The 15,504-nt window shown below is 38.2% G+C and overlaps 1 protein-coding gene across 1 annotated transcript in view; it reads right to left on the bottom strand.

The window, feature by feature from the left end:
* Positions 1 to 1,002: 1,002 nt before the first annotated feature.
* The window catches only part of LOC102818868 (histone deacetylase complex subunit SAP130-like), a 156,726-nt gene continuing 142,224 nt past the window's right edge, over positions 1,003 to 15,504 (bottom strand). Inside the window, exons 16-20 of the mRNA XM_006876205.1 lie at positions 13,525 to 13,773; positions 13,200 to 13,325; positions 2,846 to 2,949; positions 2,153 to 2,266; positions 1,003 to 1,909 (exon numbers count right to left, since the gene is read on the bottom strand). Coding sequence (XP_006876267.1) covers positions 1,751 to 1,909; positions 2,153 to 2,266; positions 2,846 to 2,949; positions 13,200 to 13,325; positions 13,525 to 13,773 — 752 coding nt within the window. The 3' untranslated portion in view covers positions 1,003 to 1,750. The remainder of the gene's footprint in view (positions 1,910 to 2,152; positions 2,267 to 2,845; positions 2,950 to 13,199; positions 13,326 to 13,524; positions 13,774 to 15,504) is intronic.

Raw genomic sequence — 15,504 nt, 5'->3', positions numbered from 1 at the left:
AAATCCCCTGGAGATAGGTTGGAGGCACCTGCTGACTTGTCAAAGGAACAGGGACTCTATCAGATGACACTATCAGATAGAAAGTGAGCATTGTGAGATATTTGTTTATGTCACGGATGCAGGCCACACCAGAAGGAAACCCCTATTCAAAGTGATAAACTGCTCACATCAGATCACAAAATGGGAAGGGATACATTACACCTGCCAAACCACAGAGAATTATAACCCAGTTAAGTTAATTCCTAACATTAACCACCACAGCTCTATATTCTAGAGAAAAATTCTGGTGACCAAACCTAGATGGCTCTGAGAATATCTTTAGCTTAAGTTATGCAAACCTCAGTTGCCTAACCCAAGGGAAGGTCAAAAGTATGTATTACTTTTTTCTTCCCTAATTCCATAACAGATGGAAGAGTTTACCATTCCAGTAAGAGGAAGTTGATCTCAAAAGTGCTACAGTGCCCAAGACCTGGGTAGAACTGATACAGATTTCTTTTCTCATTCTACTCGTCTACTCATCAAGAAAAGAGCTCCATTCCTAGGCTAGTATGTGGATACGTGTATCATAGGGATGATAGCCAAATCTTGTCTCAGTGTCAGGAAAGAGGAGAAACAGCTGCTGGACTTTGCCCCAGTAGGAGCAAATCTTGGCTACCATACCACTCAGGCTAGCAACCTTGTGAAGAGAATTCACATATCTGAAAGTTCCACTTCCTGACCTACACGTTTAATAGTTCTAGAATTTGATCAATTTATATTTGCAGTGGGACTCAATGTAATCTGATATTGAGTATAACCAAGATTCAACAAACTTTAGCATTGTGAAATCTTTAAAATACAGGATTAATTAGAAATTTCTGTGTTTAAGTACTGTTAAGTACAAAACTGTAACAGAGTAGATTCTCACCAATATGTGAGAAACTACAGTAGGGTAACACTTATATGATGTTCAGTATATAGCACTGACAGACTTGATAAAGAAAAACGTACAAAATACTCATTACAAAAACCTCTTTGAGTCCTTTATTGAATTTGGAGATGTGTGGTCCATACAACTAACAGTATGACACCAGCTATAGAAGTACAGTTATCCAGAGGGTTCTTCAGAACCAGGATCTCAGAGCAACTCAGAGTACTGCCTGCTCTGAACGTCAACACCCAGCTTAGACAAACACAGGACAGACAATCTCACAGTTTTCACTCTGAAATGGTTCTTTTAAAAAAATGACAAGAATTAATAGTTCAAACCCTTTAGAATGTGAGACATGGCAGCTTTTGGTGTTGGGGTGAAAGGCCAGACAGAATAAGAATTGACCAGGGTGAGGGTAACAGGTTTTATTTTCAGTGTAGAGATACCAGATGGTCCACGTGGATACTCTCAGTCCAGGCTCACTGTGAGTCCTGCAGGAATCCACTAGATAAATATAGTTTATAAAACAGAGGCTGAAAAATGCAAGCCAGCCATTTGTGTCATTGATTCCACCTGGCAGACACTGACCTATCAGGAGTCATTAATGATCACATAGCAAATTTAAAAGGGAAACACCTGAAAGCAAGAAAGAAGTTCATGGTGCCAGGCCATCTCTGATTCTTTCTGTCACTGGGTGTCATGGGTCCCTCTGCTTTCACATGTGAATTAAGGAAGATATCCTTTATTTCAATATTCCACTGTGGAAAGAACCAAAACCCTCCCCCAACCCTACCATCATTCTTCATAAATTCTGCTTCCAAAGTTCTGATTCTTCTGGGTCTAGATTTTTTCCTTTCGCTTCAATTTTGACACTTTCTTAACTGTCCCATTCTTATTTAGCAGCTTCAGAACACGGTCTTTGTGATCTAACACTTTAAGCATGGAGTCTCTGGCCTCACTGATTTGATCCATCACCAATTTACACCTCTGCATATTTCCCTGAAACAAAGACAGGACATTATCTATCAATAATGAGAACAACATGGTATTTAAAGCATTTCTCACGAATTGAATAGATGACATTTTTGGATTTTCATATGAAAAAAAGTCTTAATGCTTCCTGGTAATGTAAGCTAAAGTAAGTAATGACTTTTACAAAAGATGTGCACAGACTGAGGACAGAGTAAGACTTTACAGTAACCACAGAGAGGGATACAGAGTAGTTACAGGGGTCACACGAACCTGTATTAGCTCATTTATTCGGTGCAAGTCATCATCAGTTGCTGCTTTTTTCTTTGGGATAATCCCTTCCTGTAAGTTGGTTAGTCTTTCATAAACATCATGCTCTAGATTTGTCTGCAACACATAAAAGACATTGTGATCTCAGAGAGTATCTTCTCTTCAACTCAGGCAAATTGCACTTCTTAAATGAAACCATCAAGAATTAGCTTTGTAAACTGGTACAAGAGTTGTTTAGATGACAAAGATTTTCTTCAAGAGGCAAAGGAAACAGATCAACACTGACTTAAATCATAATTTGTTAAATTTAAGTGTATACTTTAAGGATAATGTTTAAATATTGTCCTCAATTCACAAGTTCTTTAAAAAAAAACACATTGATAACTTTCACAGAAATTTGTTTTGCTGCTAAGTATAAAAACCAACCAAAGGACTACATTTTTTAGATACTCATAACAAAGTTTTTCAGAGCAATGCTACGCCAAAAGACAGGCTAACTTTGAGGTTATTTTGCATATTTTGATCCTGGGTATGAATACATTCAAATTTTAAGTATTTAGCACACAAAATTTCTAAGACTCCTGTTATGATAAATTTTCAAAAATTACTCAAAAGAAAATGTTTTGTAAGCTCAGATGTCTCCAACCACTTTTCTTCCCTTCAGTACTATGTCTCAATTGCTAGAACTTTACTTACCAACTGTAGTAACTGGGCAGCACAGAGGTGGACTTTCCAGCCTTGAGCACGACAAGATACTCCTTTTTGATTAGCTATTTCTTGTAGCATAGCTTTTTTCTCCTCTGGAACCACATAAAAATATTTAAAAGTTACCAAACTGGAGCTTAAAAATCAAACCCAATGCCATTAAGTCGATTCCAACTTATAGGAGTTCTAAAGCTTTAAATCTTTACAGGAGTAGGCTATCTTATATTTCTCCTGAGCAGCAGCTAGTGGGTTTGAACTGCCAACTTTACAGTTAGCAGCCCAATGCTTAAACCAGTGTCAGCAGTGGAGGAAGACTCATTCATAACCTGCAGTATACAGACAAGACATTGCTTGCTGAAAGTGAAGAGAACTTGAAGCACTTACTAATAAAGATCAAATGTAGTCTTCAGTATGGATTGATGTGGTTAAGTGCCATTGACTAGGTTTTGACTCAGGGACCCTGTATATGGTTCCCATCCTTGCAGGAGCAGAAAGTTTCATCTTTCTCCTACGGAGTGGTGGTGGGCTTGAACCATTGACCTTATAGTTTACAGTCCAGTGCTTATCCTACACAGCCACCATGCTCCCCTCAGAATGTGGACTATACCTCAGCTCATCTAAGTATGAATTCTTCTTGTTATTAGGTACCATCGAGTCAGTATTGATTCATAGTGACCCTAAGCACAACAGAACGAAAAACTACCCAGTACTGTATCAACCTCACAATCATTGCTATCTTTGAGCCCATTGCTGCAGCCACTGTCAATCCATCTAGTTAGGGGTTTTTCTCTTTTACTTCGACCATCTGCTTTACCAAACATATCTTTTTCTAGTGACTGGTCCCTCCAGACAATATGTCGAAGAAAGAGACGAAGTCTGGCCATCCTGGCTTCCAAGGAACATTCTGGCTGTACTTCTTTCACACAAATTGGTTTGTTCTTTTGGTACTTTTAATGTTCTCCTCCAGTACCATAACTCAAATGCATCAATTCTTCTATAATCTTCCTTATTTACTGTACAACTCTCACATGCATGAGGTTGTTGAAAATACCATGGCTTGAGTCAGGTGTTACCTTAGGCCTCAAACTTTGCTCTTGAACACTTTAAAGAGGTCTTGTACAGCAGATTTGCTTAATACAAAACGTTGTTTAACTTCTTGACTGCTGCTTCCATGAGTGTTGATAGTAGATTTAAGTAAAATGAAGTCTTTGACAACTTCCAATCTTTTCTCCATTTATATGGATGTTGTTTATTGGTCCAATGGTGAGGATCTCTGTTTTCTTTAGCTTGAGGTATTCAACCCATACCAAAGGCTGTGGTCTTTGATCTTCATCAGTATTTTAAGTCCTTTTCACTTTCAGCCAAAAGGTTGTATCATCAGTATATTGCAGGTTGTTAATGAGCCTTCCTCCAATCCTGGTGCCATGTCTTTTTCTTCATATGATCCAGCTTTGTGGATTATGTGCTCAGCATACAGATTAAATATATATGGTGAAAGAATACAATCCTGTCACATACCTTTGCTAATTTTAAACCACTCAATATTCCCTTGTTCTATGTACAGGCTCCTCATGAGCACAATTAAGTGTTCTGGAATACTAAATCTCTGCAATGTTGCTCATATCTTGTCATGATGCACACAGTCGAAAGTCTTTTTGCATAGTCAATAAAGCACATCTTTCTGGTGTTCTCTGCTTTCAGCCAAGAGCCATCTGACATCAGCAATGATATCCCTTGTTCCAAATCTTTGTCTGAATCTGGCTTGAGCCTCTAGCAGTTCTTTGTCAACGTACATTTGCAGCCATTTTAGTAAAATTTTACATATGAATTACAATGCAATATACATATTAAAAAAAATCCTCACAATTGACCAATAAAAAACATCACGATGAACAGAAAAAAGACTGATGTTGTCAAGGATTTCATTTTATTTGGATCCACAATCAACACTCATGGAAGCTGCAGTTAAGAAATCAAAGGACACATTGCATTGGAAAATCTGCTACAAAAGACCTGTTTAAAATGTCAGAAAGCAAGTACGTCACTCTGAGGACTAAGGAGCACCTAACCCAAGCCATTGGTATTTTCTATCACCTCATATGCATGTGAAAACTGGATAATGAAGACAGGAGAACAACTGATGCATTTGATTTATGGTGTTAGTGAAGAATATTGAAATGATCATCCAATGCCAGTAGAACAAACAAATCTGTCTTAGAAGTATAACTAAAATGCTCCTTAAAAGCAAGAATGAAAAGATTTTGTCAATGACAAGAAAGAAGGGACCAGTTAGTCCCTGGAGAAGGACATCATGATTGGTAAAGTAGAGGGTCAGTGAAACAGAGGAAGACCTTCCACAAGATGGCACAGAAGCTGCAACAATGGGCTCAAACAAAACTACTGTGAAGATGGCTTTGTATTATTGTACACGGTGTCCCTGAGTAAAAAATGACTTGATAGCATCTAATAATGCTATTCCACATGATATGGATATACCACCGCTTGTTCAACTATTTGGCTACTGAGAGACATTTTTATTGTTTTTATAGTTTTTGGCTGCTACAAAAAAAAAAATGTGGCCATGGACAACTGTATATAGGATTTGTATGTACAAAAGATTTATCAGGGACAAATGTTCAGGAGTACAATTGTGATATAAGTCAGAACTGACTCTATGGCTTTTAGCAATGATACATGTATGTTCAGTTTTTAAGAAATTACCTATTTTCCATCAGCAGTGAATGAGAGAACCATTTTGCTGCATCCTAGCCAGCATATAGTATTTCATTGGTTTTGATAACTGTATATCTCATACCGTTTTTATTTCTCATATCTTTTTAAGAAAACTTTTTGTTGTGAATTGAGTGAAGGTTTATAGAGCAGACAAGCAGTTTTACATTCAATAAAACACACTTTATTTCACTACATGGCTGCAATCTTCTCCATGTACCAACAATAACAGTATTTACCTCTATTCACTTTAACTATTGCATTCCTGTCTCCTACCACCTTCATCCTTTCTCTGCTAACCTTCCTCTTGTTGTATGTCGTCTGCCTTGTCACCTATATTAAACATGTGTCTACCCTATAGCACATGAAATGAATAATTTTCCTTTTCTCTGTCCCTGTAACTATCATAAATTGTTTCTTTTATCAAGAATACATTTTTTTTTTTTAACTTTTTACAACATTGGTCTCATACAATGATTATCCTTTTGTGACTAACTTTACTCAGCATAATGTCCTCCAGGTCCAGCTATATTGTGAAGTGCTTTACAGATTAATCATACTTTTTCAGCGTTTTGTAGTATTCCATTGTGTGTATGTACCAGTTTGTTTAATCATTCTGGTAACAGACATTCAGGCTGTCTCCATCTGTTTAATATGTCTCTTGTTGACAGCATATTGAAGGATCCTATTTTCTTATCCATTTTGCTGTTTGCATCTCTTTACTGACTCATTTAGTCCATTCATGTTCAGTGTAATTATCAAAAGATATGAATTGATTGTTGTCATGTTCTGTGTGTTTCTTCGCGGTGCTGCTGAATTCTTTGTTCCACGTAATTTTTTATGTTGAGTTCATTTTGTTTGTGGGTGTTCTTTTCATTTTTATTCCTGTTGTGTTTAAGTTTACTAAATCTTTAAAAAAAATTTTTTTGATGCGCAGGTATATTATTTTTCTTTGAGGTTACTCTGCAATTTATTTTTTTTCCCTTCTTAAAACAGCTTGTTTTATCTTGAAATCGACTTGATTTCCTTGCCATTTGGAGGTTTTGAGTCTACACTATTCCCTCTTTTTGTCTTGTAGTTTATACATTGATATGTCTGGTTCCCTATTTTCAATCTTGAAGGTTTTTTTTTTTTTTTTTTACTTTAAATACTTTCTATATCTGGAGTTCTGGGTGGTGTTGTTATGAACACTTGGTTCTCAGTCCAAAGAACACCCTTTGGCCTTTTTTTTTTTGAAAGTTAGTCTGGTCATTACAAATTCCTTTAGTTTCTGTTTATTAAGAAGTGTCTTAATTTTGCTGTTGTATTTGAGGTACAACTTTGCTGGGTATATGATTTTGGTTGGCAATCTTCCCCCCACCCCCCCAAGTTTTGTATATGTCATTCCATTGCCTTCTTGCCTGCATTGTTTCTGCTGAGAAATGAGTTTATTTAGTCTTTATTGGTTCACCTTTGCAGGTTAACTTTTTAGTTTTTCCCAAGCTGCTCTTAGGATTCTTCCCTTGTCTCTGATTTTCTAAAGTTTGATTATGGTATATCTTGGTACTTTTCTTTTGGGATCTATCCTGTTTGGGGCTCGTTCAGCTTCTTATATGCTTATCTACTAGTCTTTCATGATGTTAGGGAAGTTTTCTTCCAACAATGTTTCCACATTTTTCTCTGTGCTTGTCTCTTCCTGTTTGTGGAATTCTGATCACCTGTAAGTTGTTCCTCTTCATGGATTTTCTTTGGATTTTTTCATTTTTTTGTCTGATTGTTCTTCTAGCATAGTAGTACTAAGATAATTCTCTTCAAGCTCATAAATTTGAATGTCCAATACTTTGCATCTACTCCTTTGCCCTTTCAAAGTATTGTCCATTTCTGGATTTTTAGCTGCCTGTTTTGTATTATTTCAAAATTCATATTTATTTTGCTGTCCTTTTTTTAAAAGTTTTTATTGTGAATTGAGTGACACTTTACAGGGTGGATCGTCAGTTTTTACATTCAACAAATCATATACTTTGTTTCATTACAATGATTATAATCCCCACCATGTAACAACAGTTACAGTATTTCTCTCGATTCAGTTTAGCTTTTAAAAAAAAACCAACAAAACACTCAGGTATATATAGTAATTTACACCACTAAAGGGCACATTCTGCAAGTCTGCCTCCTCGCCGCCAGCTCTCAGTCCCTCTCTTCCCATGAATCTAGAGTCCTCAGCTGCTCCCTCTCTCCATGTCCCCATTTTTACATCCATCTCTGGTGTCGTTGCTTCTCTGGATGAGGTCCTGCATTCCACTTGTACTCTTCTCCCTTGAGGGTCCTAAGGTCCTCTGTTTCTGGACTGTTAAGATTAAATACTCCCCCCTTTTTGTTACAAAACATTTACAACTGTGACAGTCACAATTAGTCATGACAGCTTATTACTATTAAATCATAAGAATCTTATCTCCATCTGTTTTTATCAGACCCATCTAGACAAGATGAAAACTATTCAGTGGGGGGACCTCTTATATCCCCCCACATACTCTAAACTAAACTCTCTCTTGAAACCTTGTAATCCAGTCACTTCGTGCTTTTATCACCCCCTCATTTTATGTAGCCAATGTCTAAGTTGCCCACTGCTATCTATAGCATTGATACATGATGTGAAGGCTCCTTCCTTCTCTGTTGGTATTTTGAACTACTACCTCCATGAGTATAGGTCAAGTTCATCAAATTGTAGCAATTTATCCTCATTTCCTTTATCAAAAATTAGTTTCTTTTTTATCTTCCTCTAATCGAGTTCTGATTATCAAGACATTGAGGCTAGGTCAAATAGTTACTATCTGCAAGTTTGAGCATTCTTGTGCATCTCCCCTCACTTCATATCAGCTAGAGGCTTTACTCTCAGCTCTAGCCCTCTGTGGCTATGTCATTGTCCATGGGCTCAGGTGTCCCTAGGTCTCACCATACTTTGGACCAACCAGCTCTTCCTATTTTCTGTCTCATCTCCATGTCAACAGGAATTTATGGAATGTAGTTGAACTCAGTCCATTCCTTCATTGCTGCCTGTCCCCCTCTTCCACTCACCAGTAGACCAATGTGGTCGTCAACAAATTTACGTGCCTGTTCATGTGTTCCCTTTGAGTTTCAGTCTTAGAGGGGGGTTGTCCTGAAGGGATGATTTCTTGCCAGCGAACATGTCCGTCTGTCTTTGCAGTGTTTTCCTGAATTCTTTTTAAGTTTTTAATTGTGTTCTCCTTGCTTTCCTCAATCTTTCTACTGATGCTTTGAAGGTTCCTAATTATCATTCTTTTGAACTTTTCCAGTTAGTTCTATTACCTTTTTTTCCTCAGAAACATCTTCTGGTTTTGCATCTTGGTCATTTGTTTGAACCATTCTGTCGTTTTTTCATGTGAGTTAAATTTTCTATTGTCTGGGGCATAATGAGGTTGTTGTTATTTGTTTTGTTCCAACAGTGCAGTTGTTGGACCTGAAGAGGAAAAATCTCTGAGGGGGCTCCTGCAATTCAAGGAGGTTATAAGGTAGGAAGGGATGTGACACAGTAGAGTTCCTGGCCCTATATGGAGCTCCAACTGGCCTCAGAACTCAATGTTTAAGGCACTGAATTCGAAAGTAGTTTGTGGAAGTCTTTGATGGAGCTGGTTTCACTATCTGTTAGGACCACAGTAAAGCTGGGGGAAAGGTGACTGGCTAAGCGCTGGTCTGGTGGCTCTGCTGGTTTTGTAGGTCTGGAACAGATCCCCCTGAATCCAGGCACCTTACACTGGTGTAGCTCCCAACTACATGGCTCTGAACTCCCAGAGAGGAGGGTATGTGCTGGGGGTTGTTGAAGGTGGTAGTTGTCCATACTTCTGGTCACAGGGGAGCGTGGGGAAAAACAAGAAATCGACCCTTTTCTGTAGCCCACAGAAATGACAGGCCTCTCACCACTGTGAAAGCTGCTCACAAGACGGTTGAACCACATTTGGCTAGCTGTTCACCAGTCTCTTACTGTCTCACTGTCCCTTCTCAGACTCTCCTTCCAGCAAGCACTACATACACCTCTCTAACCTTTCTTTGAAGTTCAGAGTGCCAGGATTTTCATCTGTGTTTTCTTTTGTCTCTCGTACCTTTGTTGTAGATGGTCCATGCTGTGTGTCTGCCATCTTGCTGGAAGTCTCTCATTGTATCTTAATGTGTATTTCCATGGTGTGGTGCTATAGGATAAACACTGGACTACAAACTGCAAAAGGAGCTCTGGTAGCACAGTGGTTATGAATCAGGCTGTGAATCACAAGGTCAGCAGTTTGAAACTACCAGCTGCTCCGCGGGAGAAAGATACGGCTTTCTGCTCCCGTAAAGATTTACAGCCTCAGAAACCCTATACAGGGTCGCTATGGGTTGGAACCGACTCGATGGCACTTAACAACAACAACTAACTGCAAGGTTTGTGGTTCAAACCCACCAGCCACTCCTTGAAAACTCTTTACAGAGGATTGCTAAGAGTTGGAACTACTTGATGGCATTTAACAAAACAACAGTGACCACCAGTCATTTGTGAGTTTGTTATACAGTAATGGCTTGTATGTTACTGTGATGCTGGAAGCTATGTTCTTGACATTAAAACACCAGTAGGGTAACCATGGTAGACAGGTTTCAGACTAAGACAGAGTATGAAAAAAGGCCTGGTATTACTTCAGAAAATTAGCCAATGAAGATCTTATGGCTCACAATAAAACAATGGTTGACTTGCATGCTTTGGAGCTATCATCAGGATAAATTGCTACAGGAGGATATCATGATTGGTGAAGAGAAGGCTGGAAAGGGAGATCCTTTGTGAGATACATTGGCACAATAATCATGATACACCAGAACATACCAGTAATCAAGAGGCTGACATGATACGTCAATGGAAGCTACTTATCTAATGCCAGTAATTTTTTAAAATTAAGACTTTTTTGAACAGTGTTAGATTTATAGAAAAGTTGAGAAGATGTTAGAATTCTCATACAAACCCTCTGCCACCAGTCTCCTCTATTATTAACATCTTACATTAGTGTTATGGTACATGTTAAAATTCATGAGCTGACGTTGACAAATTAATGTTAAGGACTGAACTGTGTCCCCCCAAAATATGTTGTAAATTCTAATCCCTATACCTGTGGGTAACAAAACCCAAACCCATTATGGTCGAGTTCATTCCAACTCATAGTGACCCTGCAGAACAGAATAAAACTGCCCTATACGTTTTCCTCTGCTGTAATCTTAAAGGGTGAGGGAATCCTACACAGGGTAGCTATGAGCCAGAATTGACTCAAGGGCACTTATGCACAACAATAATTTTAAAGGAAGCAGGGTAGCTGGTGGGTTTGGTGCTGACCTTTCAGTTAGCAGTTAAGCACTTAACCACTATAGCACCAGGAATCCTATAGGCACACTATGAGTCAAAATCAACTTGACACCAACAGACTTTTTTTTTGGTACATTGTTACGTGCTATCAAGTTGGTTCTGACTCATAATGACCCTATGTACACGAGCCTGGTCCTATACCATAGTCACAATTGCTGCTACACCTTATTTGTTGGTATACCAGTGGTTCCAATTACATTTGAGAATGAGTTTGATTTGTATGTCAGTGTGTTGTGTCTGAACTCAATCCCCTTCAAGATAGAAAAGATATTAAACAAGCAAGCCAGAAACAGATGGGGAATACATGCCAAGCCACATGAAGATTGCCCAGGAGTAAAAGCTCAAAAGAAACAAAGGACTATGTCTTTCAGTGTCGATAGAGAAAGTGTTTCCCTAGAGCTGGCACCCTTTCTTCTGGCCTCCTTATTTATAGAAAAAATTAATTTCTGTTTGTAATGTAGGACAATTGTTCAACTACGAATCTACCAGCTGGTCCTAGGAAACCTTATACAGGTTCGCTATGAGTTGGAACTGACTCAATGGTTTTCAATTCAACAACTCACACACATTTATTCTGTTACACTGATTGCAATCTCCACAACGCAAAAGTGTTTACCATTTCCCTTCTTGCTTCTTTCCAATCCCTTCCTGCCTTCTGAAACTTGAACATTTTAGAAGATTCCACTTTGATTTATATAAACATGATTTTAAAAGTTAGGCACAAAGTAATTCAAGTAAAGTTTTGTAGTGTTGGAGTTCTTAACCCAAAGGAGATGCTGGGACTTCAAAAAGTTTGTGGAAAATGGAATTAAGATAAAAATTTAAAAAGTAAACTTTTCTCAATATAAGCTCTATCAGTTGAAGACACGTTTGTGAGCAATGATACACAGGAAGAGGCTTTAAGGAGTTCATAGATAAATTCCATTATCTTTCACACATACATGCACACACATATATTTAGGGGTGTGTGTGTGTGCGCATAATAGGAGATTTAGAGGTCACAGGCTGACAACGTATCTAAAGTGTCACAATAAACAATAGGAATCCAGGAAGCATGGCTTAACAGCAGTTAACTCCTCCAAATCTGACTTATTTTGAGGCTTTTAGGAAACTCTCAGAGAAGTTCCCAAGTGTAATGTATATGAAGGAATAGGAAATGTGACTAATTTTCTGAAAGTTCAGAAATCTTGGTGTATTTGTTTTATTTGGGACAAATAACACTTAAATAAAGTCTACCATAAGAAAGACTATTAAAATAGATGCACTGTAGGATTAGCACTGGGCAGTGAACCATAAGATCAGCAGTTCAAATCCACAAGCTGCTCTTCGGAAACCCTATATAGGGTCACTACAAATCAGAACCGACTTGACAGAACTTAACAAGAACAAATCAGGAGAAATACTGTAAAAGTATTTTCAAAGTACTATGAGCTATTTAAAATTATATGTAAGTTTATTAAAATGTTATCCTCAGAGAGCATCCTGAAAACTTTGCATACATGTTAGATAAAAGGTACACTTGGAAAGTAAACTTCCTGGGATGTAAGAAACACACATTTTAGCATCCTAGACACTACTGAAGGAACCCTGATGACAGAATGGCTAAGCGCCTGGTTGGTAACCAAAAGGTTTTTGGTTCAAATTTGGAATCATAATTTTAAAATCATATTTATATTAATCAAAGTGGAATCTTCTAAAATGTTCAGGTTTTAGAAGGCAGGAAAAGATTGGAAAGAAGGAAAAAGGGAAATGGCAAACACAGGGAGGGAGGACTGTTGCATTGTGGAGATTGCAGCTCCACAGGAGAAAAGGCACAGTTATCAGTTATCTGTTCTCTAAATAATACTGTAAGGAAAGCCTAGGTGGCAGTACTGCTTTGTCTTTAACAGTTGCTATGAGTTAGAACTGACTTGGCAGCCCACAACAGGCACTTCTGTGGACTATGTCAAACAGTAATCTAGTATAGTTCCACAATTACACTAGGCGGTAAGTCATGCTTTTATCACTTGGCAATCTATTAACACACAGTCAAAATAAATGCTAAACAAAGTAATTTTCCAAATTTATCCTTAACTAGCTATTTCACTTATGCTGAACAATAGTCTTGAGATTTTATTATACAAACTATGGTTTAGAAAATAAAAGCTTGTGAATCTTTCTTTTCCACTGTGATTGCAATAATGCCAGATGTTATCCTAATTTCATGCATTAACACTGGATGTTTCTAGAGAAGCTAACCTTTGACCCGGACATCACTATACCGCTGAAAGTGGTGGTAAGCAGCCTTCCAGGGGTTCCGGTAGTGACGGAGCAAAGTAATGGGAGGTCTTGGACGCACTGGAACATACCTCACACCTTCCTCATCTATTCAAAAGGAAGAAAAATATGAGGTATTAAAGCTTATCATAAATTTTCATGCATTCTTCAGGCAAAATTCCAGTATCTGATTCATAAGTGTGGCTAATGTAATCTGATTTTGCAAAGAACCTCAGGGATTGAATCCTGACTGAAGTGAAAAAACCTCATAGGACAGTAGTTAATAATTAGCACACATGACCATTACCAATATACTCTTTGGGAGGAGATTTGCGCTTCTCAGCCTTCAGCAGAAGACTCTTGGCAGTAGATTTCTCATCATCAGTGCTGTTTGTCTCCATCATATCACCTTCTTCTGTTGAAATCACATGCTGCTGCTTCCGAGGCTTTTTCCTTGGAGAGGCACCGGGTGGTAGGTCACTTGTTGCCAGGGACAGGTTGTTAGCCAACAATGCAAGAGATGGAGACACAGTGTTGGCAGCCAGTGGAGGAACTGCTGTCATAGGAAAAGGAGCACACACATCAATGAGAAAGAACACAAGCATAACGGAAAACTCTACTTGATTTCTAGCAATGAGAATGATTAAGGAAATAGTAGTGATAAACACTTATTGAGTTTGCTACATACTAAGTATATATACTGTACTAAGAGAACTAGAGTACTGTACTAAGTACTCCAACTATGGCAGAACCTTCAACTGCATCTTAGTACACACATTCTCATCTTACTTAGTATGAGGGAAGTTTCAAAGAGTTTTTGGAGAAATTCCATTATCTTTTTTTTTTTTCCCTAAAACTTTTTATTGTAAATTGAGCAGATTATCTCCATTTTACTTTCGACAAATCATATACTTTGCTTCATTACAATGACTGCAATCCCCTCCAGGTACTATCAGTTAACAGTGTTGTTGTTAAGTGCCATCGAGTTGCTTCCAACTCACAGCAACCCTATATATAGTTTCCAAGGAGCAGCTAGTGATCTAAACCACAGACTTTGCGGTTTAAACTGACTTTTCAGACCAGTGCATTATTCCATATTTACCTCTATTTCCTTTAACTTTGGCATTCTTCCTGGTGTCTCCTGCTACCTTCAGGTTCTTCTGCCAACCTCTCTCTTGTATATCATCTGTCTGATTACTTATATTAACATTTTTTCACCCTTTTTGTTGTTGTTAGGTACCATCAAGTTGATGCCAAATCATAGCAACTTTATGCACAGCAGAACAAAAAACTGCTAGATCCTGGGCCAACCTCATTATTGTTGCCAAGTTTGAGCGCATTGATGCTGTCCACTTGGACAATCCATTCTGCTGGGGGGCTTCCTCTTTTTCTCTGACCCTCGACCTTACCAAACATGGTATCCTTCTCCAGCGACTGGTCCCTCCTGACAATATTTCTTAAGTATGAGAGACGAAGTTTGGCCATCCTGGCCACCAGGAAGCACTCTGGCTGCACTTCTTACAACACAGATCTGTTGGTTCTTTTGGCAGCCCATGGTGCGTTCAATATTCTCCTCCAACACCAATAACTCAAATGCATCAATTCTTCTATAGTTTTCCTCATTCACTGTCCAGCTTTCGCATTCATATGAGGTTACTGAAAATACCATGGCTTGGGTCAGGCACACCTTAGTCTTCAAACTGACATTTAGCTCTTCAACACCTTGAAAAGGTCTTGTGTAGCAGATTTGCCTAATGCAATATGTTGGCTGATTTCTTGACTGCTGCTTCTATGAGTGTTGATAGTTGATCCAAGAAGAATGAAGTCCTTGACATCAATCTTTTCTCCATAGATAATGTTGTTTATTGGTCCAGTGGTGAAGATTTTTATTTTCTTTACATTGAGATGCAATCCATACTGAAGGTTGTTGTGGTCTTTGATCTTCATCAGTATTTTAAATCCTCTTCACTTTCAGCAAGCAAGGCTGTATAATCTGCACATCAAAGGTTGTTAATGAGTCTTCCTCCAATCCTGATGCCATGTTTTTCTTCATCTAACTCAGCTTCTCAGATTATTTGCTCAGCATACAGGTTAAATGGTGGTGGTGGTTATGTGCCGTGGAATTGGTTCTGACTCATAGCGACCCTGTACAGGGTTTCTAAGGCTGTAAATATATTTTTTTAATGTTTTCTTGTGAATTATATGATAGTTTACATGGGAGAACATTAGTTTTACATTCATTCTATCGTATATCATTTCATTGCCATGGTTACAATCCCCTCCAAGC

Source organism: Chrysochloris asiatica, unplaced genomic scaffold (assembly GCF_000296735.1).
Source record: "Chrysochloris asiatica unplaced genomic scaffold, ChrAsi1.0 scaffold00363, whole genome shotgun sequence".
NCBI lineage: Eukaryota > Metazoa > Chordata > Mammalia > Afrosoricida > Chrysochloridae > Chrysochloris > Chrysochloris asiatica.
This window is presented reverse-complemented; position numbering and strand designations above follow the sequence as displayed.